Genomic DNA, 24,540 nt, shown 5'->3' with positions numbered 1-24,540 from the left:
GAAATTTCGAAGCGGCTTTTCGAGAGCAGCGCGCGCCGCTCGTTCGACTGTGCGCGTCGATCCCGTCGGGCTCGGGCGACCGCGCGCGTCCAGCCTCCGGCTACGCACCGACTGCCAACGTCCAATATAGACACAGCGGAGGCCGTGCCGCCCCATGCAGGCGGCGGCGCGTGCCCGCAATGTGGGTCGCCGTCGGCGGCACTTGCAAATTCATAAGACACGTTCTCGATGACCTGTTCTTGCCGCACCAGCTAACGAAGACAATCGCGCATTTGCAAAGCGCGACTGTCGCTCCGCGACAAGACGAGCCTACAATGGTGCGCGGTGGACGAGCGCCGGTCAGTCGTCCGCGGCTTCCGCGTCTTCGCAAACGGCGCCAGATCGGGGCTCCAGATAGGGTCGGCGACGACGACACGTCGGGCCCCCGTTCCTCCGGGAAAGCGTGCATCCACGGCGACCATTGTCCCAAGCCACGGCCGCTAATGAGCCGTGCGGAGGAATTCCCCGGCCTGCTCGCGGTTCCTGGGAGCACGTCGAGCGACGGAATGCCCTCTCGCCGGCCTTTTTTGAGACGCCTCCGCGAAAGGGCGACGGAAGCGGCTGCTCACAAGGAGGAGGGGGTCGCGCACACGGTGGTGGTGGTGAACGATCCCGTGAACCCCGTGGCGTGCACCTTCCAGAGAAACTCCAGCTGCCATGTGTCAGAGGCAACCAAGCGCTTCAAGGGATCAGAAAACGACTTTCGTGAACCAACTTTGCCTGGCATGTTTCGAGGCGATATTAGTGCATGCTCTATCTGCCTCCTCTCTCCACCTCACGCAAACACAGCCCGATTATAGGCTCGGTTTATAAACTTTCATCCCCGTATTATGCGTTATTTTCTGTAGCTGCAGGAGCAGTATTCCAACTGCACTGGTCCTACCTTTCAACACGACGTTGAGTAGACGTATCCAGCTCGCAACAGTATATCACACGATTAGCGAACATGAGCGCAACAAGAAGGGGGGAGAAAAGGGCACATTTAAGGAAACGTTACGTGAGAAGCAAAAAAGACCCATCGTGACTGCCACGCCAGCGCACGCGGTTAGGACACGCATGCAAGCACGCTAGCACGCAAATTTTTCATTAAGGACAGAAATAATTGCCGCATTCCAGGCAGCCGCGGCGCTGACGATACGCGACCGCAGGCTCCGAGCGCCGTCGCTGGAGCGCATTAAGGCACACCGTGTCCGAGACGACCGTTGAAGACAGAAAGACGGCGGCGAGAGAGGGGGGGGGGGGCTAAAGTCCGACGGCGGCGATTATTCGTGCCGCCAACGACAAAAGAGCGGCGTTGCGACGGCGACGTTACACAGGTGCCGAGGGCTCGTCGCCGCTCGGCTCCGTCGGAAAGCCCCCCCCCCCCCCAAACTGGCCGTTGGCATGCGCGCGCTCTCGCCAGTCCCAGCCAGAGGACGACGACGCTTCTTCCCTTTGTTGCGAGCTTTTGTAATTGCACCGCACGCGCTCAGCCGTGACGCCATGATAATCCTCCGCGGGCTCTGCACTCCCGACGTCACGGACGTCGCAGGTCCGGTGGAGAGATGTCCTCTCCTCGCGCTCCTCCCCCCCTCTCCCACTCCAGCCGTTCAAGAAAGGCCGACCTTGGTGCTCTTTAACCCTTCGTCGCAAGGACGCGCCTGTTGTCGCAAGCAGATGACTCGTTTCCCAAGCGCCACTTTTAATGCCAGTCGCGAGCAACGAGACACAGGACGCGTTTCAAAGAAACGCGTCTACATATTACCTTTGGCTAGCTGGGCCGGCCTCTTCGTTCTCTCTCACCACCTCTCGCCACTGCATTCAGCAGACGACGCGTTGGACAGTGTACAAGCACCACGTACAGCGGGCAACCGACAAAACGTGACAGCGTGCAGCTTTCAGCGCATTCTGCCAGTGTCTGATGGCGTGCTCCGAAACGTCACGGAGCAAGCAGCGCGAGTATATGCACTGAAGGACGCGCGCTCAGATTTATTGCGTTTTGTTTCGTTGCCGACTGCGCATAAAGCGCTCGTGTCGCAGTTTCCTTCTTCGGCTTTCTGGTCTCCATTTGCGCTGTCCGATCCATGCATGGCGTTTGTAAGACCTAAGTAAGACCAGAGAGTTACATGACGTCATCCACGGCACCGAAAGCCCGAAGATGCTGTGTGAACAATTCTCCAATTTATTTAAAATGAAATTCCACGGTTTTATGTGCCTTACAAAACCACGATCTGATTATGACGCATGCCGTAGTTACGGGACTCTGGATAAAGTTGGACGACATGGGGTTCTTAACCGTGCACTTAAGTGTACGCCCCCATTGTATTGCGAACCAGTGACCACGAGTTCAGTGCGGCAGGGCTATACCACGCAGCGCAAATTGTCCAATCGCCTACACAATTTGCTCGACAGCCGCTTAATTTCGTACTACAGTGTGATGCTCAGAAAGCCAGGGCGACTTAAATCAGACGACATGGAGAGCAGAGGCGCTCTATACCATTTCCTTTCCGTTCCGACAAAAATGTTTCACAGAACGCTTAGCCGGAGGCAGATCGTCAGTGTACTTATCACTCGTCGTCTCAGCTTGAGTCGCGCAACTCTATACGCCTAGCATCTCGAGGCGCGTTCCGAGAGACAACAGCACTATTTACGAGCTGCAAAAGGCGACCGCTCCATTCCCAGCGCAGAGGCTGCGCCCTTCGCCACCGCTGAGCAGATCAGCCGGTGCAATGAACCCGCTACTATGCCGGGCTTACTGCCTTGCTACACGATGTATGCGCGTAAGCGTCTAGCGCGACTTCATGGGAATGAAGCTCGAGCGACGATGGTATACTGCTCGCGGCACCATGCAAACACTGAAGCGCGTGTTACTTTAGCGAGTTGCATTTACGCCACGAACGAAAGATGAGCAGAACACACATATATAACAAGCCGTCTCAGCAGGCCTCCTGACTGATTGAGACAGAACTGAAGCAACTCAGTATCTTTCATATGGTAGCTGTGTTACATTTCGTGTCCAAGAAACGGTTCTCGAGTGGGTTCGAGGAGCTGCGTAAATCTATACTACTCAGAACAGGCACAATTTACGTAAGCTGCAATTATAGCGAGATGCACTTCGGGAACTGTTTATTCAAGGAACGAAGAGCACAATTACAATCGCAGAACGGCAACGCCTTTTGCTGCGCGTTTCCGGCTACAGCGTTCATTTACAATGAAAACAAGCGGACTCATGATAACATCACATCATGAATCGACAGCAAGAAAAACAAAGAAAACCGTCAGGAGAAAGGAATTGTCGGCGGACCACTTGTCCAATCTCATATAGTGGCCGGTTTCTCCGCGGCAGGCAGTTCACAACAGAAAGGAGCAAACAAGAATATCAGTGACACCGACGAGGGACACAACTGCAACCAAGAGGACGTCCACGGAGAGTGAAGCAGGACAAACACTGACGACGAGGCGGTGACGACAAGGTGTTGTGTTCGCGTGCGCGACCTCTACAGCGGCAAATATGTCCTTTGGCGAGCATACCAACTACAGGCCAAGATGCACTTCTCTTGAAGCGGCGGTAATGTTTGGGAAAGCGAAAACAAGTTTCCTGGAAGTTCGGATCATGCGAGCAGCGGCCGCGGACATGGGCGTCTCGGTCTGGGCCTCCGCTGCGTCAGCGCCCCGAGGTGCGGCGCGCCATGGGACCCGGCAAGCAGCTGGCGAGCACAAAGCCGGGTCCCGGAACGGTAAGGCGGACCTTTAAAGATGGCGACCGCCGCGCGTGCATCTGCCGCTCCCCTCTTGGTGCAGCCACCGGATGTTCTCGGGCCTCCCTCAAGGCGGGCGAGGAGGACAGGTCGCTCGCGCCGCGACCAGCACCGGCGGCGACAGATGGTGCGTCTTGGGAGATGCCCCCGCCGCGGCATCTTCCATTCCGCAAAAGCAAGCGACGCGTGGTGCGAACGGCGCACGTGGCGCAACGCGCACCGTCTTCACCGCACGTGGTGGTGGTGCACCGAAACGTGTCGCCCAACCTGCAGCGCGCAACTCCGACTGCTGCTGCGACTCCCCCTTTTCTGCGGAATATCCGCGTTTCACTCGCTTTTCCATCATTCAAAGTTCGTGCTCAAGCGTGAAAAGAATAAAAAAGAAATGTGTAGAAGAGGCCACCTGAGCGCATTTGAGCGGTTCCATTTGTTGGGATAGCGAATCGCGAGGCATTATAATTGATCATGGACGCTTCCCGTGAGAAATGTTTCGCTGAGCATAGCTATATAGTGCAAATAAATAAATAAATAAATAAATAAATAAATAAATAAATAAATTCTCACGCGCCTTTATTAGGACTCGCATGTGCCAATCTATGTAGACAAAGTTTTCTGTCAAGTTTGAAGATATCACCGGATCGAGGTTAAACGGCAGAAATCCCTACTTGACTAATACCTGCGAGCGCCTGCCGCTTCGCTTCATTGCTTACGTTTCTCCCGTGGAATCTGGTATAAATAATACGGTTACACGAACTCCCTCCGAGAGCGATTGAATAGAAAAAAGCATCACCTCGACGCACGAGTCTCGCCAGGGAGATTCCAGGGGCGCAGTCGCGCACTGCCTCGGGTGGAGACATTCGAGCGCGCCCGCCGGAATGCTCGGAAATACAAACTTTGGGGGAAAAAATTAAGAAAAGAGAAATGGGGCAGCGATATCTCCACGCCCCGCGCCAGAAATGCGCACGCATTCAGCAGGCTAGATTTTACCGACCCCCTGTGTGTGTTCTGCCACGGCGACGTATACTCTCGCGCCGGAATGTGAAGCGCGCGAGCGGGAAAGGAATAAAAAGTAGAGCAACTCTATCTTACGCTTAATTACCTGAAAGTACGATCTCGCGCCACCGGGCGCCGTAATCGGTGAATGAATCGCAGCAGCGTCAGACAAAAGCGCATGTGGAACGGGAAATACGCGCCTTAATTCCAGTTTATTTTCTCCTTTTTCTTTTTCCTTCCCGCGCGGCATATACGTATACTATACCGTCAGCGGTTTCGTCTCTCAGATTTCTTTTTAGCAGCCGTGCACCCTGAAAGGTACAAAAGACGAAGTACGATCTGTTGTTTAATCAGCGCCCTCACTGGTATACATAAGCCAAAGCCTGTGGGAACATTTCTAAAGCCCTGTCGGTTCTGGCGCCTTTGCGTTCACTGAAAATTTAAATTTTCTATTATTCCTGCACCGTACTTCTCGTCTACTGCAGCAACCCAGAAAAGCGTCCCCGGGTACATGTGGTATGATGATAAAGTAAACAAATCATGCAAGGCCGGCACTGCTAGCTACTCTCGTTGTCTTTCCAGTTGAGGAGGAAGCACCGACGGACATATGCTAATAAGCCTGCTTCACGCGAGGTCTGGGGCTGTCGTAATCTTTCGTTCTCTATACTGTACCTGAGGAATGCCGAACAAACAAATGGGGTCATGTGAACTAAATCAAAGAAGGAACAATCATAGCAGTACCCACTAAGCAAACGTGCGTTCTTTGCGTTCTCGGTTATCTCACTCATAAGCAGCCTATATACTTCCGGCTTCAGCACTAGAGACGCAGGGGATACCAGATTTGCTGGCACTGCACGACAACTAAGGTACATACATCGGATACCTGTTCGACAGACTAGACGCAATGTGTGTGTGTGCGCGCGTGCGTGTGTGTGTGTGTGTGTGTGCGTGCGTGCGTGCGTGTGCGTGTGTGTGTGTGTGTGTGTGTGTGTGTGTGTGTGTGTGTGTGTGTGTGTGTGTGTGTGTGCGTGTGTGTGTGTGTGTGTGTGTGTGTGTGTGTGTGTGTGTGTGTGTGTGTGTGTGTGTGTGTGTGTGTGTGTGTGTGTTTCATTTGCGCTTCGGTTCTACGTTGATTATTCTTATCGGTGTTGTAGTTTACAAGTAGCACTTTAATTTTGCCTTGTAATTCGAATGTTTTTGTATGCACCTCCATGCGTGAACCATCGTTTCGGTCGTCGATTCACGCTTTTTCAGCCGTATACCAGTCATTACCTGCGAGATGAATAGCCCGTATACGAATAAACAAAAAGTTATATCGGTATGGGGGGGGGGGGGGGGGGGGGGGCTTATGTCCAGCAGCGTTGTGGAAGCTGGCAAATCGGGACATTCGGGACGCCGCGCGAGTGCTACTTTTTGTGCTGCCTCAGCTATGCACGAACTTCAGGACGCATTGCGTAAAAGAAAAGTTGCCGTTCCTGTTCCCGTTTGCGGGGAAGAGCCGCGGCACACGACCCACATGTGGTGTGCACGGGTGTGCCCCCTAGCGGATGATCTAATTATAGAGCCTCCAATTAACCGATCCCCCAGGACCCGAGAGTGCGCGTCACGGCGGTCTAGCCGCGCTGGTGGCACCTGTGCCCAGCTGTCAGTGAAGACGCAGGGCCGCGGCTCGGCCTCGGAACGGAGGGAGCGGCAGCCCGCTTTTTTTTTCTCCCCCATTGAGGAGCGCCGTTCCTCCCCGCCGTATGCAGCTGGCGTACATGCGGAGAACTTCCGGGCAGGAAGCTGCTCTCCTTTCAGGCGGTTCGTTTCCTGCGCTCCCTTTAAACTGTTTAAAGGGGGGGAAACCGGGGCTGCGGCGCCAGTTCCCAGCGACGCCGGACACGGCCGCCATGCGGCGCCCGCGGTGAATGGTGCAGTGTCGCGCTTATCGCGTCCTGGCCGCCGAATCCAATGCCGCACTGCAGCTCTCTATATTTGGCGCCGCGGTCAAGATGAGTCGGGGCTCGGACGCTTTGCCACTACGTGGGGAAACTTATATATCAGTACCTCCTTGCATACGTGCTACTGCCGAGCGGCCATCCACGAGACGCTCAAACCTGAAAGCGACAGCACATTCTATAGCTGGCTCGCAGGCTTCAACGAAGATCGCCACGACTTAACGAAGTATGCGAATTCGTTCTAAAAATGTGCTCAGGAAGAACGAGAACGCAATTCTCCTAAACTGCGAGAGGCCGTTCTCTGAAAAGAAGGTGAATGCTCTTGGTAAAACGCACTCCCGTCTTTCATACCGATTGTAGCAGTGACTGATGCCACAGGCTAGACCGCAATTGCTCTGAATAAATGAAAGAAAGAGCGCTCAGTCCAAGCTGTTAATGTGCCCATGCATTTCGCAACTAATGAAATGGCCTCGACGATTCAGACTTTAAGAAATCACAACCGGATTATTTTTCCTATATGTGTAGATGACAGTCTGGTGCTGTAACGGAGGCCCAACTCGGAAAGTCGCACGTTGAATTTGCTCTGCGGTCCGGGACGTGTGCAGTTGAGGTGCGTCGTCAAGACGCGAGTACAGCTACACACCGTGAGAAAGGGCTCACGGGTGGAGCCCGTTCCGCTATGGCTGCGCCCGTCGTGTGCTTTCCCACCATAAAACTCGGAGCCCAACCTCCGGCGTCAACAATGGGTCCGCTCCCTCTCTTATCCCGCGCGGAAGTATCCAGAGCTCCTTTGAACGTGTATCGCACGGACGGAAATTGGTAACGTTGAGTTACGGCATATATATATATATATATATATATATATATATATATATATATATATATATATATATATATATATATATACAAGGAAGACAGAAAGGGAAGGAAGATAATAGAGGACTCAAGCCCTTGAATGAAAATGTATGCGACGTGTTTCGCGATTTAATTTCTGGGGGAGAATGTACTAAAGGGCAGCAAGATTTGCGTTGTTCCCAATTCGTTCCATTGAACGATATATCTCGTGCAGAAGACCTAGCGAGAATATTTACTCGAAGGGACCTGATGTAACCGGCATCACTTGCGTAATGTCAGATTCACGCGCTGCATGAGATGACATTCCCTATAGGCCGAGGCCGCAATGGCTGGCGAAGTTTCAAACCGCGACTGATCGTTCGAGATAAGCTCAGCCAACGCACCGGATACATCAAAGAAAACCGGCATCGCCACTTCGGTGAATTGACCACCGCCTCAACGTGCACGCATGCCTGGCCCGTTTGCCGTTATCGCTGTCGCCAGGAGATGCATGAAGGTGTATTGCACACGTGACGTCTCACTTGAGGCAACGGACTGCACATCTGATGCGGCATGTCAGCGAGGGGTTATTGCAGCCGGATCTTTCGCTGCCACCCTCTGTTTCAAAACCTTTCGTCCCCTCCGATTGCTTCATGTCCACTCTTAAACCAAAATTGCGCCCTTTGGGTCGTATCTTGCCACACAACAATAATCCTCATCTGTCTTGTCGGCATTTCCTTCTTTTTTTTATTGAAATGAATATTAGGAGAGGTTGGCGCCTTTATGGTGGCACCGGCTACTCCTTGTCACTTGGCAAAGGAAACAAATTTGCGTAAAAAGGGAGAATATTTCCTTTCTTTAACGCTGCGAGCCCGGTACTTCTAAGTCACGAGCGGCTTTGAGCGTTATCAGCATGACAGAACATCCTCGACAGGAAAGTAGCGAGCGCAGCGTGTTCAAGAAACGAAACGCAAGCAAGACAGATGACGATTATCGTTGTGTGGCAAGATACAACACAAAGGGTATACATTTGGTTAAGAGAGTATACATAAAGCACAGCGAGAACGCCATGTTATTACTCATTTGCTCATACTACTTCTTTCTCCTTATCTTTAATATATATATATATATAGCACCGACGTTAGACATATGGTGACACGATACACTGTCTTATGAGAGGGCTATATAGGAGAGAAAAAGAAAAGCATTATCGGCGGTAGAGATTGCCGGATTCAAGTATCTTCAACTGGACACAAACCCACGCTCTACTAGTTCCGCCCGTTGCGGTTCACAAGCGGAAACGGAGAACACCTGGCGTTGGCACAGACTTGCGCGGCATCCGTAAATGGCCACGCAGTATACCGCACAGCGAACAGAACGACTCGTTTCAGGGAACTGCCCCTGAAGAGACTCTGTGAAATCAGCACGCCCTCAACGCCCACCATGGTATCGCGCATGCATTGCCCAACAAGGACAGGTGGCACGCCGCGCACTACGATACCCCGGCAGAGACATCCCCGCACGACCGTCCGGCCGTAGCGTGACGGGCGTCGCACTCCGTGGCGCACTGGCTGAGGGCAAACGAGTAAACAAAAGGGAAGCCAGCGTGGGAGCCGCGCGTGCAGCGGACACCCCTGGCACAGAAAACAACGGCGTGGGTGAGCCCCGCTACACAGCGGCACGCACCGCGGCGCGCCGACCGCAGGGCCGGAATTGCGACGCCGTGGCCGCAGGCGAGCTCTCTCTCTCCGACGCTTCCCCCGCGGGGCCCAACATAGCATCGAACCATCGCGTGCCCAGGAAACCGAATCGCGCGGCCCGATCGCCCCGCGGTCGCCGGCGGCAGGGCCGCTGCGTGGACGGAAACGGCGCGCACATGACCACGCTGGGTTTCGGCCGATAAGCGGACCCGACCGCGACACGGCGCCAGAAACGGCACGGCCCACGCCGGGATCCGTCCGATATACGTGGCCGCGCAAGAAGAGCACACGCCCGCACGCCCCTCGTTGAGGAGGAGAAAACGCTGCTGGGCGTTGCGTAGCGAGTAGCTTGGGCGGACTGCGCAGCTGGCTGGCCGCCGTGAGGGAACCACGTTGCAGCGGCTCGTTCGACATTCCCCGCCACGATTCATGCGCCCACGGAGTTCGCCAGCGCGCGGTCACTGTTGTGCGTGAAATCGCGGCCCTTTACCGCCCAAACGGACCTTCTGCGGAGTGAGCCTTGTTTCCGCCGTATACAAAGGCAATTAGCGTGGGCCGTTTGCCGGGCTCATTCTTGTTGTGAATGGTCAAGTGAATGAGCGCACGAAAAGCATAACGTAAATCAGAGAGCTGCGATGACTGCACAGTAAATGCTCTTACAACTGTCAGTGAAAAGCACAGCGTCAGTGAAATGTCAGTGAAATGTCAGTGAAAAGTACAGCAGTTTAGCGTATTGCACAGTGCGAGACGCGAAAGGAATGCTCCTACTTGGAGCATAATATTAACGACACCAAGTGGAGCGAAAAGCACGCGCACACGTGCACGCAGCGCGTCCGAACGCACACACATGGAGATAGATGTACACAGACTCGCGCGCAGAACAAAGAGCAAGAATAAATAAAGAAAAGGGAATTCGCAGCTGCGCAAGTAACAGTAGCGGCTGCTCGTGCCTTCAGCACGAGAGGGCGCGCGGGGCGCCAAACAGCGATTGATCACAAGTGCCACACGCAAACGTGACCCTCGGTCGCCCGGCTGTGCTAACGTAACCTTCCCAGATGGACGGGGCCGAGGAATGCACGGGCCGAGCGGCGAGCCACTCCCACCCCCTCGCCCCGGAACTGCAGGGGCTGGACGTGCGCTCGAATACATAACGAAAGTGCGGCGCCCTGCGCGTGCAGTGTAAACACCGCAGAAATGCGGCCCAGCCCAAGAACGCTTCACGGTCGGGGGAACCGAGACTCCAAACACGAAGGGCAGGTTCCGAACCCCGGCCTGGCGCCGGATGAAGGGCACCGATTCAGCGTGCGCGTAGCGCGGCTGCAGCGACTGCGCCCCCTGCGGCTCGTGTCAAGGGCGAAGCTCGTGGTCCCGCCTTGCGGCTCTTCTGGCGCCGCAGTTCGATGTGGGTCGAGCAGGACGCCGCCCGAGCCAGACTCGAAATTACGCGGCGGCTGCACGCAAACTGCGTAGTGTATGCATGCAGAATGGAACAGCACTATGCAGCGCCGGGTGGTCGCCGCAGTGCCAATTCTCAAGCCAAGTTCCTCGTTGTCGCGTGAATGAGAACACGCGCGCGAGCACGCGGGCTTGGATCACTGCCCGCTGTGGTCAATAAAGAACGTCGCAAAGGGCTGCACGCCAGGCTCGCCGGGGCCCTGCAACACCGCAGAAGACCGCGGCGTTACACGCGAGAAGCCCGCGGTGCGAGCGAGCGCCGCAAACGAGCCGAGCGCGCTGTTTCCCACGCAGCGATGAAGAGCGGCCACGTGTATTATGCGCCAGCTGTCGAGCACAAGTGTGTACAAGATGTCAGCATGCAGGGCGCAAAGCTGTCACGAAGGAAGCTGCTAAATTCCTTTGGTAGGCAGTTCCTCGTAACCTATCAATGGCAATAATACAGCCGGTCGACATCACGCACGCACCGGACAGAAGTGGCTCAACGCGGCGTCAAAGGGGGCTGTTTCACCGCGCATATGCTAAACAACCGGTCCGGAGCTGAGCGGCTGGTGTGGCCGGGCCAGGACGAAAGAAAGCCGAACCAGAGGAAGGGCAATCTGAAACGGCGCGTATGTATATTTGAACTACCGGGTTACGACAGCACGCACTTGCCGAGGACGCAGAGGAGTTTGTGCATCGCAGAGACAGGCATACTGCGTTCACTTTGCAGCTGACCAACTGCGCTGAACATGCATGCGAGGCACGTACAAAGACAATCCCGGCTCATAACAAGGCGAGTCGCCCTTGCCGCTCCACTTCGCTGTCGGGAGTCCTTCGTGTCACTTAACTGCTCGCGATGTGACACCATTGTTCCGTGGTGTCGCACTTGCTACGGGATTGAATGCGGTCGTTGGCGGCTCGGAACACCATCCACGTTTCGCCCGCAGTAAGAGTGCCGAATTGCCGAGCGCGCTAATATATTCGCGCGCCGCCAAACAAGACAGCGTGAGCTGCTTCTCACTTCTTTTCCTGGGTTGCAGAAAAGACGGAATAAGAAAAGGAGAACTCGGCGACAAGAAGAGCTTGAGAAGCAGCAACAAAGGCGGACAAGCGCAGAAAGAAGGCGCGAGAGCCAAATGCGGGCGCAAGGCCAAGTTTATGACGATCCCCAATGAGGACTCTCACGTCGAACGCCCCCAACCGCACGCAACACGACTGCCCATTGTACGAGCGCTATCATTAAAGCGCTCGCGCTGGCACGCCAGCGAGAGAAGAGAAACACGCTAAGAGGTGTAGCTGGTCTTGTGAAGACTTCTACAATAGCGGCCACAATGAGCCGGATTGTAGCCGCGCAGAGGCAAAGGCGCGTGCGTCAGCGCTTACGCACTCCGTGTATACCTGAGGACCCATGGACACATTACTCACTCCACAACGGCGCCGCGGGTATACTGCAGCCTCCTCGACCCGAGAGGTGCCTCGAGCGGCGAGCAGCACTATCTGGGCCAGCACGTCGCCTCGTTGGGGCGCCGCCAATCAGGGGACCCAAATGCGAGTGCAGTCGCGATTTAGAAATGGCGAAGAACTGCTCATCAGTGTTTCAGATATGGGGGTTGAAAATGCGCATGGGCGCTGTAAAAATGTTTGCACCCTTCAGGGTGTTTTGTTGTCGCACTGGTAACATCCTTACCGTTAGGGCTTTGCAAAATTTATAGAGGACGACAACGAAGCTCTAACTAGACGTGCGATGACACAAGACGTAGTTGAAAACTATGTAATCATTCTGACAACCTTGGGCGCACAGAAATATCCGACAGGAGAGTTTCATATCTCTCCCTGTGAAATTATTTTGTCCGATATTTTTGTGTGCCCAAGGCTGCCAGAGTGATTACGTAGTTCTGAATTACGTCTTTTGTCGTTGTACGTCTAGTTAGAGCTCCGTTGTCGTCTTTAAATTTTTGTAAGGTCGTAACGGTAAGGTTGTTACCAGTGCGACAAGAAAACACCCTTAAGGATGTAAACATTTTTACAGTGTGCTGCCAAAAGAAAAGTGCATTATGTAACGATATAAACTACATTTTGCAAAAATATCCATTGCGCGGGCACTTCTAACAATAGTTTCAGATCGAGTAGCGTAAACACAAGCCCACATACGCAATAGCCACGCGGGAAGATCAGAATTCAATGCAGTAACTAGTTCTGCATTCTGGTTTTCCTCGCTCAACACTGTGTCATGCCCACTGTGTCATCTCCAAGTTGGGAGCGCAAGAGAACCGGCCTAACACCTAACACAGCCATGCACTGGTTTGACTGCAGACGTAAAGACGATGTTTAGAAGCTCTACGGCGATAGGCAGGCATAGCTACATTCCTTGTTCTCCAGACTCTGGCGTGCCCCGAAAGATCGCGTTCCTAAGTGTTAACAAAACTGTTTTACGCTGTGATCAAGTGATGAGCATTCTCTCTCTCTCTCTCTTTTCATCCTCCAGTTAGCGCGTTCATTTCGCAAGTCACACCGATTTCACTCACGACGTAATTCTCACAAGACGTGATTAACAATGTCGATAAAATGATGCCACATAGAGACAAGACTTCATGGACTTGTAATAAACACCATTTTAGAGTGAAGCATTGACTCCCATGAGCGAAAGATCCACGTGGAAATCCAGGACATCCACGGCAAGACATAGTACCGTTCCTTGTCGACAACCGAGCACCACCAAGGCACCTCTCACGTATAGGCTATATTTATAACGTTGGCTGCGAAGGGCCAAGCGACCTCAGCGACGCGCATCGCCGTCATCATTGCTCGTCGGACGCAAGCGTGCGTCGGCGCGGTGCGATCGCGCGGTTCCGGAGCTCCAGCCACGCGCCACGGTTCTGTGCACAGCCGCCGGCCGGAAGCCGGTCGGGCTTCCGGCATTCAAAGATCCAAGCCTGCCCTCTCCGCGTGCACGTGCGGGCCGGCCAGACAATGGGTGGACCTTGGCGAATTTCCACCGGAAATCCACGCAGCAGTCGACCCGCTCTCGCCCTCGCATCGTCGGACGGTCCGCGGCTGACATCCGCCCGATCGCGCCCGAAATAAAAGGGGCTCTCGGTTTGACATCCGTAACGCTCAGCGCCGACCAAGGGTTTTAATAATGCCAGCGGAACTGCCTCACCCTCCGCCGGAAGGCGTCAGGGAGAGTTTTACGCGCTTCGCGTGAGAGCATTCCCAGGCGCCATCCTCGTTTCCGTACCGTCACCCGTAGAGCTGTGCGATTCAAGGGGCCAGCGCGCGCTGTCCGTAACCAAAGCTGGGCTTCGCGACGCAGTGGCCCCCACGTAAAAACAAAACAAAAAGAAACAAAGACAGAAAGAAAGAGTAAAGAGGAAAAAAATTTAAAGAGGGGTAGGGGAGGGGGATGAGGACAATTTCCCTTCCTACGCAACTCAATGATGGAATTTCCTAGCCTACACCTTGGGCCAAGATACACATGCATCACAATCTTCGTCAGCCTAATTAAGACCACTGCGGAGCACAAGCCGATTGCAGACTTCTCAAGTTGCGTTTGTCCAACACGTCGACCGAGCTCGCATGAAACATATCGTCCAGCCATAAACCAGAAATCTCACCATTCCATCTCTTTCTCATCGCCTTCTACTCCGTTTCCCCTTCCTTCGCACCAGTTGTTCCAATAGACCACCGGCTATCTATTTCGCGTACTATCTATTCCACGCTCACTTCCGCCGCTTAATCTCATCCAGAATATCGCACTTGTTTTGCGCCCTTACTCCATCCTGCTGCCTCTAACGTTACATATATCATGTTCCTTCCATCGTTCCTTGCGTGGTTCTTATAGATCTCTTTCAATTTAACATACACACGTTAACCGCATACTTTGGGCCCCATCTAGTTTGCACCCTTGTATGTGAGCATAAATAATGAAGCGCACAGTTCACCTCAGGACGAAATTACAAAGGTTGGCCCGCTGCCTCCTCTAAAGCATGAAACACCCCAACTGACTGGAAGCTGCGTTCACAAAATGTTCTGGCGTCAGAAGATTTTTTTTTTATCGGGCCCAGGAGATTTACTTGCGGAATCCACAGCAGTTCAGCTGTGAACAAGGCAGCCGCCCGAAGGCGACGTGAAGGACTAAATAAATATCGCGCGCCATTAGAATACTGCACGCAACAGAAATCGTAAGTGTCGCACTCCTTTTTTTTTCCCCCACTCGCTCCATGACGTGCACCGAGGGAGGACGCAGGAGCATCGCCCCAAATGCCGCCAACTGCAAGCGTCCCATCACTGCGTTAGGCACAGTGGGCGGAGGCTTACAACCGGAATGAGTGAAGCGGCGCTTCGGCGCGCGTCGCGGGAGGCGGTCCGGCGCTGCCGTAAGAACTACGCGCAGCTGCCGCGGTGCATGCTGATCGCGAGCTCGGGGCGCGTGAAACGCGTGCAGGCCGCAGCCGCCGCCACTTTCCCTGCCGCGGCCTGTCATCGGGGCACGCGAGCAGGATCCGCGGCGCCGCGCTACGCCCACGCAGCAGCGCCAGTTCCTGTTCCAAGGGCGTCCGAGGGGCGCAAGGATGCAACCTCCCGTGGCCGCTCGCCACGGCAAACGAGTATGCTGCGCGCAACGCGCCGGGCCAGATTCGCGCGGCGGTGTCTTCCAAACCCAAGAAAGACAAAAGAGACTGCTTTGACTCGCTGCCAATACAAACCGGCAGAGAAAACAACGTTTCTCTCGGATTCATAGTTTTCTTTCTACATTTATTTTATTTTCATTGATTTTTTTACGGATTGCGCATGCATCCTCATTCCCGGCGTCTGTGTGTGTGTGTGTGCGCGATAGAGAGAGAGAGAGAGAGAGAGAGAGAACAATTATATTAAAAAGAAAAACAGCCGCGCTGCAGGTCTGCGCGTGTACTGAATGCACACGCGACGGAGCAGCGTACGGCGAGTTTCGCAAGGCTGCGCGGATTGCTTCCGAGGGCTTCAAATCTCCCATTGTACACTGCGCGCGCGGCCGGCTGCGCAATTAAGAGTGAATTACCGCAATGACTACAGGCGGCTGGCGGAACTTCTAAGCCTTTCTAACTTGCCGTCGCGACCAGCAGGCGCGCAGCACGTTAATGAAAGAAAAACATGACAATCAGAAGAAATGACAATAATAAAATGTGGCGCGCGCCGACGCTGTCGTCGCCGCCAGGTGCGCCGGGTTGCTCTTAGGTCCTGGTAACTATGGTTTGCAGGGCACCCGCAACGACGTCTTCAGTAGCAGGTGCCCGCTACCAGACGGGCGGCAGGTGGAGGCTTGCGAAGGATGACCGTAGGGAGCCTACATGACCGCCTAGATGACCCGCGTTTCTACCAGCATGCACGTACGCGCAACTCACGCGATGCTTACAGGCAGGCTGCTCCTGGCTTTCTTCGCGAGTATTTAGCATGCCTCGGAACGACTGGCATCTGCACAAACGAGTGAGTGAAGATCTTGTACGCGTAATTCCTCGTATGATCGGTGTGCGAGGGAGCGACGAATCTCCGCTGCAGCTGCGGAATGACATTGTCAATATCCAGATATCTATCTGAACTTTTCAAACGAAAATTAGTCTTTGCACAGTTTTGGCCTTATTTATGACCCGTGTCGCGACTCCCAAGGCGCCTGCAAAAGATCAAGCTCGAAGTAACCAAAGCCATAAAGAGAGGCCTACGAGCACTGCACGGGTGCGCGTCAATCGGGCGCCTGCTGTTGGCGAGCGCCGACTGCGAAAAACGAAAAAATCTGCCTGTAAGGAGATGGACCCGCACACCAAACTGCATTTCCGTCGCGCCGTTTCCTGGCTTATAATGGACCGCTCGGCGGGTCGCTGCCATTCGAGCAACAAACATCCGTGTCCACATCGCGGCGCACCAGCCGCAGGCGGAGCTCATCGTCGCCTGCAGCTGCGCCGCACACGTCGGCCCGAATAAGGGGCGCGCAGCTTTCGGAGACTGCACTTGGTTGGCTGCTTTTGCATGCGGGCCGCGCGTCATTCGTCAATCATTCTCGTCACCCATTGAACTCGCAGTCACGGCCGGAAGGGCCCACCGCTGCGCCGGCGCGCAGCCCGGCACTAGGAAGCCGACGCTGGGTCACGCTCAACGAGACCAATTGGCCGAGCAACGTATCTCCGCGATGCGCCTCCGGGAAAGGACGGGCTCGCATCCAAGGCGCACTGCGGAGCAGCGTCTTTTGTTGCGCCTGTTGCGCCCGGCGCAACTTTCTATGGGGTTCCTCGAGAGGACCACGGCGAGCCTGGGCCGGCGCCGTTGGCGGCCCGCTACCGGGCTTCTCCGGTCCAGAGATCAGGGTCATTGAGGCTCCGCCATCGGCGCGAGGTCGCGGCCACTCCGGCCGCACTTTCAATGAAGACGCTGCTTCCGGGCTCCTGAACGCCATCGCCGATTAGATTCGATGAGCGCCCTCACGAGGAAGCGGCCCCGGCAACGCCACCGACTCGAGCGGTTGCCGAATCTGCGCATCCCGGCTCGAATGAGACGCGCCGTGGAGCGCGAGGCGTGACTCGGTCGACGCGGGCTCCCATTCTGGGCCGCGGCAAGGGTTGCTGCCGGTGTGGCGTTGTGCTCACGCGGCGCAAGCCACCGTTGCTCAAGCCGCAGCGAATGCGCGGCACAGGACACGTGCTGCTTATAAAACTGCGCTCCTATTTTCACCCACTGGGAAGGAGATGCCGATTCCGGTGGCTGGTCGCTGTTTAGCTGACTGAAGAGACTCGCTGGGGTGTATACGACCAGAAAAATTATCGCCGGTCATCTACTCAGTGGCTAAGTACAAGGCCACACGCGGGAGTAGGCAACACACCGTGGTCCCTATTCACTAAAACCTCTCATACCCAAGAACTGTTCGTATACAGAGCAAATTCGAGCCACTCATGATGCTGGACGTATTATTAGTGACGGGGACCGACCGATGACGTCGATCACTTAAAAACGAAAGCTTTGCGAACCATGGGCCGAATTCAGAAAGCTTGGCCAGGTCTGTCGTTGCTTCAGATGATGTCCGTGCTTTCGAACACGCTGTGGACGTATTTCCACGAATGCGATGCTTCTTTTTGATGCATTGACTGTTTTGTTTTGATTAGTGTTTCTTTAGCTGTGCTTTTTCATACTGCTATTTTCCTGCCCTCTCTGTAATGACCCCCGATAGGGTTTAATAAATAAATAAATAAACAAATAATACAGATTGTGAAATTATCGAGACATTTTTCTCCACTATAGCTAAACTGGAAAAGGAAGAAGGACCGCGCCAATCATATATGTATAAAAAAGAAAGAAATATACGTGTAACAAAATGAACGACACCGTTCCAAACCGAACCATGTTAATTTACAGGGGCTGCTAGTGTGGCTCTTGCCTTGCCTCTTGCCTCCATCGGCGGCGCCGAGATTGTACGATTTTGATAGCTGTTCAAGGTGAGCTGCAAACACCCGGCGATAGCGCACTCAATATTATGCGCTCAAAACATTCAAGAGCTTCGGTAGTAAAGATTACACCGCACGAAAGGGGGCAGCGAGCCGGTAAGATGGGGTGCACGGAGTGGATGCACGCGCGAACCTCCACGGCGATTCTTCAGCGGTCTCGGTTCTGCGAAAGACACAGTGGTCAGGTGCCATCGTACACGACAATCTCGAGTCGACTGAGAGTTTACACACCAGCACCTGGAAGCGGAGCAATAATTACCTCGCTCGGCGACCGCGATTAGCCTCGGTGTTACTCCTGCGGTGTTGTTTCTCGCCTCAGCTCAGGCTAAGAGGTTACACGCCAGGACAGGCGACGAGCTCTAAAGAAGAAAGGCTTCGCCTCCAGGTCCAGCAGGGGGTGGCTCGTAATTCTGGGCCACTTAAGCGGCGTTGAACGAGCCCGCGGCGCGTCCTGGATAACAGAAATCGCGCCGCCTGCAGAAGTGGAGCAGCTGAAACAAAAGGCTCCTCTCACAGCTGCGCGAGGTCGACCAGAAACGTCTGCGCGACGGGGCCAAGTTCGCCAGAACAGAGGCGGCTCCTTCTTCGCCCTGTCGCGGTGCAGGGGGTCCCTTTCCCGTGCCGCCTCTCCCGAACGCCACGCACGGCCCCGCGAGGCGCCGTCTGCCCGATCGCCCGGCTTCGCGGAGAATGGCTTTGCGGGGCTCCTGATGCGCTCACACAATAAACGGCCGAAAAAAAGAAAGCGCGATAGAAAACAGTGTGATAGCTTGGCGCTTTTTAGTATCGGTATATATACTGCGAAAAAAAAAAATCTGCGCATAGTCAAGATTCTTAACGTTTTGTTATATATATATATATATATATATATATATATAAACCAGAAGGAAGGGGATTCACCGAGGGGCCCGATTTTTTTATTAGTCACATCTTAAGAAGCCAACAAACGCTGACACCAAGGACAACATAGGGGAAATTACATGTGCTTAATAAATGAAATAAAGAAACGATAAATTAATGGAAATGAAAGTGGATGAAAAAAGGACTTGCCGCAGGTGGAGACCGAACCCACAACCTTCGCATTTCGGTCTGTGAGTGGCGGCGCTGGCTAACACTCCCAGGGTTCTACTAGGAAACATAGATAAATAAGAAAGTGGGTAGGAAAATGGCGCCGCGGTAGCTCAAGCACGTAAATTGAACTTTTAGTAAAATCGCAGGGCGCTTCCCATATGCTTGGATGTATGGCACAATGGATGGAGTCTGCAGTGGCCCATACCCGCATTTATACCGAGGACAAGTTTTGTGAAAACTATGGCGCTGCGTCCGTTTTGCATGCACCGGAGCGCGCAGGACGCCCTGACGCCACGATGATCAGTTAAGGCAATGTTTTGTAACGATTCATCTCACTTTCCATTTTTTTCTCGCCCTTTCGTCATTGGCACACTCGAAGCCGCAGCCCCGCGCTATCGCCGGAATCAGCCACTCGGCAGGAAGGATAAGAAATGTATCGGTGGAAAAGATTCCTTACAAAACACGAGCTTCAGGGGCGGGTATAGTAATGTAAGGATTCTACTGTTCACGATCCGTCGGTCCCGGTGATAACGCGTAGGCTTGAGCCGAGCCCGGACACGCGCTGATAAAGCGCGAAAAGGAACAGCATTGGAACAGAGTCGTTATGTTATCCCTGCTCAGCAGAATTCAAGGGTCTTTCGAAGGGTCGGTCCACCCTTCGGTGGCTTTTCAAGTGCACTCGAGAAGTTACTCCCAAATACCCCCCCCCCCCCCCCCCCCCCCAATCCCCCACGCATCTGTTTCCGGGTTCTCAAAATTTCGCGCGAACCTGAGAGCAGCGCGGCGACGACCTGCGCGAAGGCACTCAGCGACAGAATTGGACGGGCAACCATGTGCCCGCACTTCGCCTCGCAGATTTCCTTTTTCTTTTTTTTCGGTGCCGCTCGACGGCGTAATAGGAGAATCGTGGCGTGTATTTTGGGGCGAAACGGCACCGCAACACGGGGAAACAAACGGGCGCCCACGCCGACCGCAGACGCCCGCAATGAATTTCGTCGCTCTGCGGATCTTTTTTTCATGGCCACTTTTTGGGCCCGCTCTCCGGGCGCCGCCGCTGGCAACAAAGCAACGGCGCGACCAGGAACACGGCTGCGAAGTTGGCCGAGGAGACTGCGTCATGCGCGAGGCGCGTTAACCTTGCGCGTGAGCGCGCGAGAGAGAGGGGGGGGGGGAATAGAATAGGCGAAGAAACGCAATCCATCTGATGGCCGCCTCCAGTTATGTGCGAAAGCGAGCCGATTTATTTTTGTCGTCGCATCTCCCCCCTCGAAGGTGGCAGTCTCAGCTGAGGCTTTGTCAAAAAAGAGAAAGAAAGAAAAAGAAAGAGAGGGCGAGAAACAGAGAAAGACGCAAATTCGGAGCAGTCGAGGAGCGCGGAGAAAGCTCACGCGCCGCGCGGAGAAGTCGAGGGCGCGCTTTGGCGTCTTCCCCAACACGTGGGCGCGTTTCGCTTTCTCCTTCCTCATCGACCGCTCGGGACGCGCGTACGTACATAGCGTACGCGGCGGGGCTGCATCGGTAACGATATTGACCCAGCGGCGACGGTCGCCGAGGGAGAGATTTAGAGGGCTCGCTCTCCGATCACGAACGCGCTGCGCCAAACGGCATCGCATGCGCACCCGTTGGCAATTAAGACGGTCATTAGTAATCGCTACGAGCTCTGCTCGTCGACAAAGTCGGCGCTTGGGGACCTGGCTCTTCGTTATCAGGACCGCAAGACTAAATCCAGATTTGCTTGAAAGCCTTAGGTCTTTCTTTCATTCTTCTTTTCTTTCTTTCTTTTTTCGTGCTACGGCTCTTTCTAAACGACTGAATCAAAGTAGAAAAATAAGAAAAGGGAGAGAGACCCGACAGGTAGAAAGTGATCTCTCTTGCGACGAAGACACAAGCGCTTCACATCAAGGATGCGGTGTCGGCGCATCCTCGTCACAACACAACAGCGCCGAAGCAATACGTTTCATCGCCGTTTCAGAACGCAACGTGGTCGTCCGTATTTCCCCCCATCGGTAACAGGGGTCGAGTTCTTAAAGCTTTTCGTTCGTGAGTGTTGTTCGCCACTGCCGGCGCCGCCGCCTTCGCTATAATAATATGTCCAACACCACGTTTGGCTGGAATTTTCTCTCGCGAAAAGTTTTGGCGCAAGAACCTATTGTGAATACTCTTTCGCTCGGATTACTTTGCGAACGCAGTAACTTTCAAAGAGCGCTTCTTCGACTCGAAGTTGAAAAATGGGCTAACTGCGAGGCTTCATTAAAATAAACCCTCTTGCCAGCGGACGAGGGCTGTCACGCACTTGCGCGCGAGAGTCGTTGTTATAGACCTCTGCGCAGGTTTCACATATACATAGTTGCGTTATTTTTTGCCAGACAGGGATAACAGTTTAAGAAGTATGATATTAGCTCGAATGCGAAGATCACGTAGTTCAGGCTTTTTGCAGAAACACTTCTCCATGACAGAAAAAGAAGAGAGGCTGGGAGGTGAACCAGAAATGTGTTCTGTTTGCTATCCTTGTGCTCTCGCGCTAACAAAGAGCAAGTCCCTCCTACTAATCCGGGCCCGTATTTACAAAAACATCCTACGCTAGAATTCTTCCTAAGTCCAATCAATCCTGATGCTGGAAATATCAGAGAAGGCGGTCGGCCAATTGCAAATTTTACTTACGAAAGTGACGCTTTGTGAATTTAGCCCCTGGCGCTTTTTAATCAGCGCCTTATTGCATTTACATAGACCCGACTGTTGAGTAACGGACAGGAGACTGGAGCTGACGAAAATTTGTTTTCGGGAAAGCTTCCAGCGACTCCCAATTTCTGTCGAACATACTGGTGGTCGCCGTATCGAGCATCGAGATCATGCGGACAAGTAAGCGGCGCCTCAACATCCGAGTGTGCCTATCAGCAACTTTGTAAAAAGTAATGTGAACTTAAGCAAAGGTATCTGCGCATCACAAGGTGGCACTGTCCAACACGACGAGCTTGCTAAGGAAAGCCGCCAGGACAAACACGCCGCCCGCGAAGAGCAGAAATACTCGGTGCGGCACTAAATGCTGCGCGTACGTCTATCCTTCGTGTTAAACCCGCCGTGGTTGCTCAGTGGCTATGGTGTTAGGCTGCTGTGCACGAGGTCGCGGGATCGAATCCCGGCCACGGCGGCCGCATTTCGATGGGGGCGAAATGCGAAAACACCCGTGTACTTAGATTTAGGTGCACGTTAAAGATCCCCAGGTGGTCAAAATTTCCGGAGTCCCCCACTACGGCGTGCCTCATAATCAGAAAGTGGTTTTGGCACGTAAAACCCCATAATTTAATTTTTATCCTTCGTGTTTACTTAGAGCCCCAAATTATCGATAATACTAGACAGTCCGCTCCCCTGCTTATATGTGCATGGAGGACATGTACAAGTCTCAATATCCGTAAAAGTTAATGCCTTGATGAAAACTTGGCATCAATCGGGACTGCTATATATGGGGCTTGCTGCTGCTGCTTCTCTTTCTGCTTTTGAAATGGCCTCAGCCAGAAAGACATATTTCGTCCGCTCAGTGCACTCGTGCGTTCCCCGCATGCGGAATTGGGATGACTGCCAAATTTCAGGCTGTACAGTGACGCTCCATGTGGCGTCCTAACTGCGATCTACATTTCCGAAAGATTCTTCCGTTTCCCCGGTAAAATCGGAGGGATAATAAATAAATAAAACGACAGTAAAAGTTGAGTCGGGTCAAGCGGTTACGCGCAGTGAAATCTGCGCGGCTGCTGCAGGTTTTTTTCAACCACCAACTGGCGCGTTGCTCAAGGGGCCGCCGCTCGCATAACCAGTATGCGCAACACAAGCAGCGCATAGGCACGTGCGTCCAGTCGCGGGCGACACACTGACGGTGCCGCTCAAGCTGGTGCATCATTGCTGCCAAAACGCCTAGGCCGTGTAATGCGCAACGCTGGGTGACGACTCGTCTTCGGGCTCTCGACGCGGAGGCCTCGCAGCCCAAGAAGAAGAAGAAAAAAACAATAAAGACACTCGCGCGCAAAACGATCGTTAAAGAGGTGCGCGCGAGTCGCCACAAGGTCTCCGGGGTGCGCGCTGTGTGGGGGGAACAATGCCCTCGATCGAGCGCTTGGGCCAACGGTTCGTTATGCAAGGGACCGCCGCGCGCTCACTGCTCCGCCAGCCCCCACCGCGCAAGGTTTCATCTTTCGCACGTTCGTCATCGTCTTTGTCATCCCGCGACTGTCGTCGACACGCATCGGTGATTGCTAGCTTGACGCAAGTCGCCCTCCCGAGAATTCTTCTTCCGAGACTGGAAATAAACACGGTGCAAACGAAAACTCGCGGCCAGGGGCAGCGATGGAAACAATGGCGGCGCGAAACCTGCGCAGCTGAGTCAGTGCCAAGATTCCAGGAATGTCGGGACCGCCCGCGGTGGACGTCTGTCCGTCGGCGCCTGCCGTATTTATATGCGAGATGCGGATGCATCGCAACAGTTGGGCGCTTCCTTTCGTTAGGCGACATCACATTCCGAGTGCGTTGTGTTCTTCATGCTCTACTTATCGTTTGGCTTCACCTGTCACGTATGCGCGCGGTAATAGGAACGCGACATAACTGCGCTATTAGCATTTGATGATTATGCCAGCCAAATGGTCACGTCTGAGAGAAACTGATGCTGACTCGAGTGCAGCACTAATTAAATCGTCAGGAAAACAAATGAGATACAAATGGTCAAACAATCTACACTGCTCGTGCTAAGATTAAAACGAGAAGACTAAGATTGATTCACACAAACTTTAACTTGCACGAGCAGCGTTGGCTTTGAGAAAGTTTACAACAAATTGAAACTTTTTGAAACTTTTCGTACACCCGAAATTTGGCTTCAATACCACAGAGGATGATGCAATTTCATCTTGCTCTCTGAAATTATATATATATATATATATATATATATATATATATATATATATATATATATATATATATATATATATATATATATACACCTTTCCTTTCCTTTCGCAACTGCGACGGCAAAATAAGAGTGACTAAAGGACGAGCGACTCACCAGCTCATCTTCTCCGGATCGGATAGGCGACCTCTGTTGAGGAAACAGAAAACGAATGTGTAGCGCGAAAGACAGTCATCTTTTCCTCTCCCCCCAGAAAAAGTCACGCACGTCGACGGACGAGCGAGCAAGGGACTATACGAGACCAAAACAGACTACATCACGCTTGCAAACTGGCATGTCACACATGTATAACACAATACGAGAGCACAATGCAGCACGTCACCACGACACCATCGACGGGCACGGCGATGCACCACTCCTATCGAGCTTGAACAT

General features: G+C 53.6%; 1 protein-coding gene across 2 annotated transcripts in view; it reads right to left on the bottom strand.

Annotated features, from left to right (window-relative positions):
• The window catches only part of rau (RA domain-containing protein rau), a 77,370-nt gene that overhangs the window by 13,529 nt on the left and 39,301 nt on the right, over positions 1 to 24,540 (bottom strand). The window contains exon 2 of one of the 2 annotated variants that reach the window (XM_050193579.3): positions 24,262 to 24,294. The exons of the other annotated variant lie outside the window; for it this stretch is intronic. Within the exon in view, the coding sequence (XP_050049536.1) occupies positions 24,262 to 24,294 (33 nt within the window). The remainder of the gene's footprint in view (positions 1 to 24,261; positions 24,295 to 24,540) is intronic. 2 annotated transcript variants of the gene reach the window in all.

Source organism: Dermacentor andersoni, chromosome 1, assembly GCF_023375885.2.
Source record: "Dermacentor andersoni chromosome 1, qqDerAnde1_hic_scaffold, whole genome shotgun sequence".
Taxonomy (NCBI): domain Eukaryota; kingdom Metazoa; phylum Arthropoda; class Arachnida; order Ixodida; family Ixodidae; genus Dermacentor; species Dermacentor andersoni.
The sequence above is the reverse complement of the archived record's forward strand: the minus strand, read 5'-3'. Positions and strand labels throughout refer to the sequence as shown.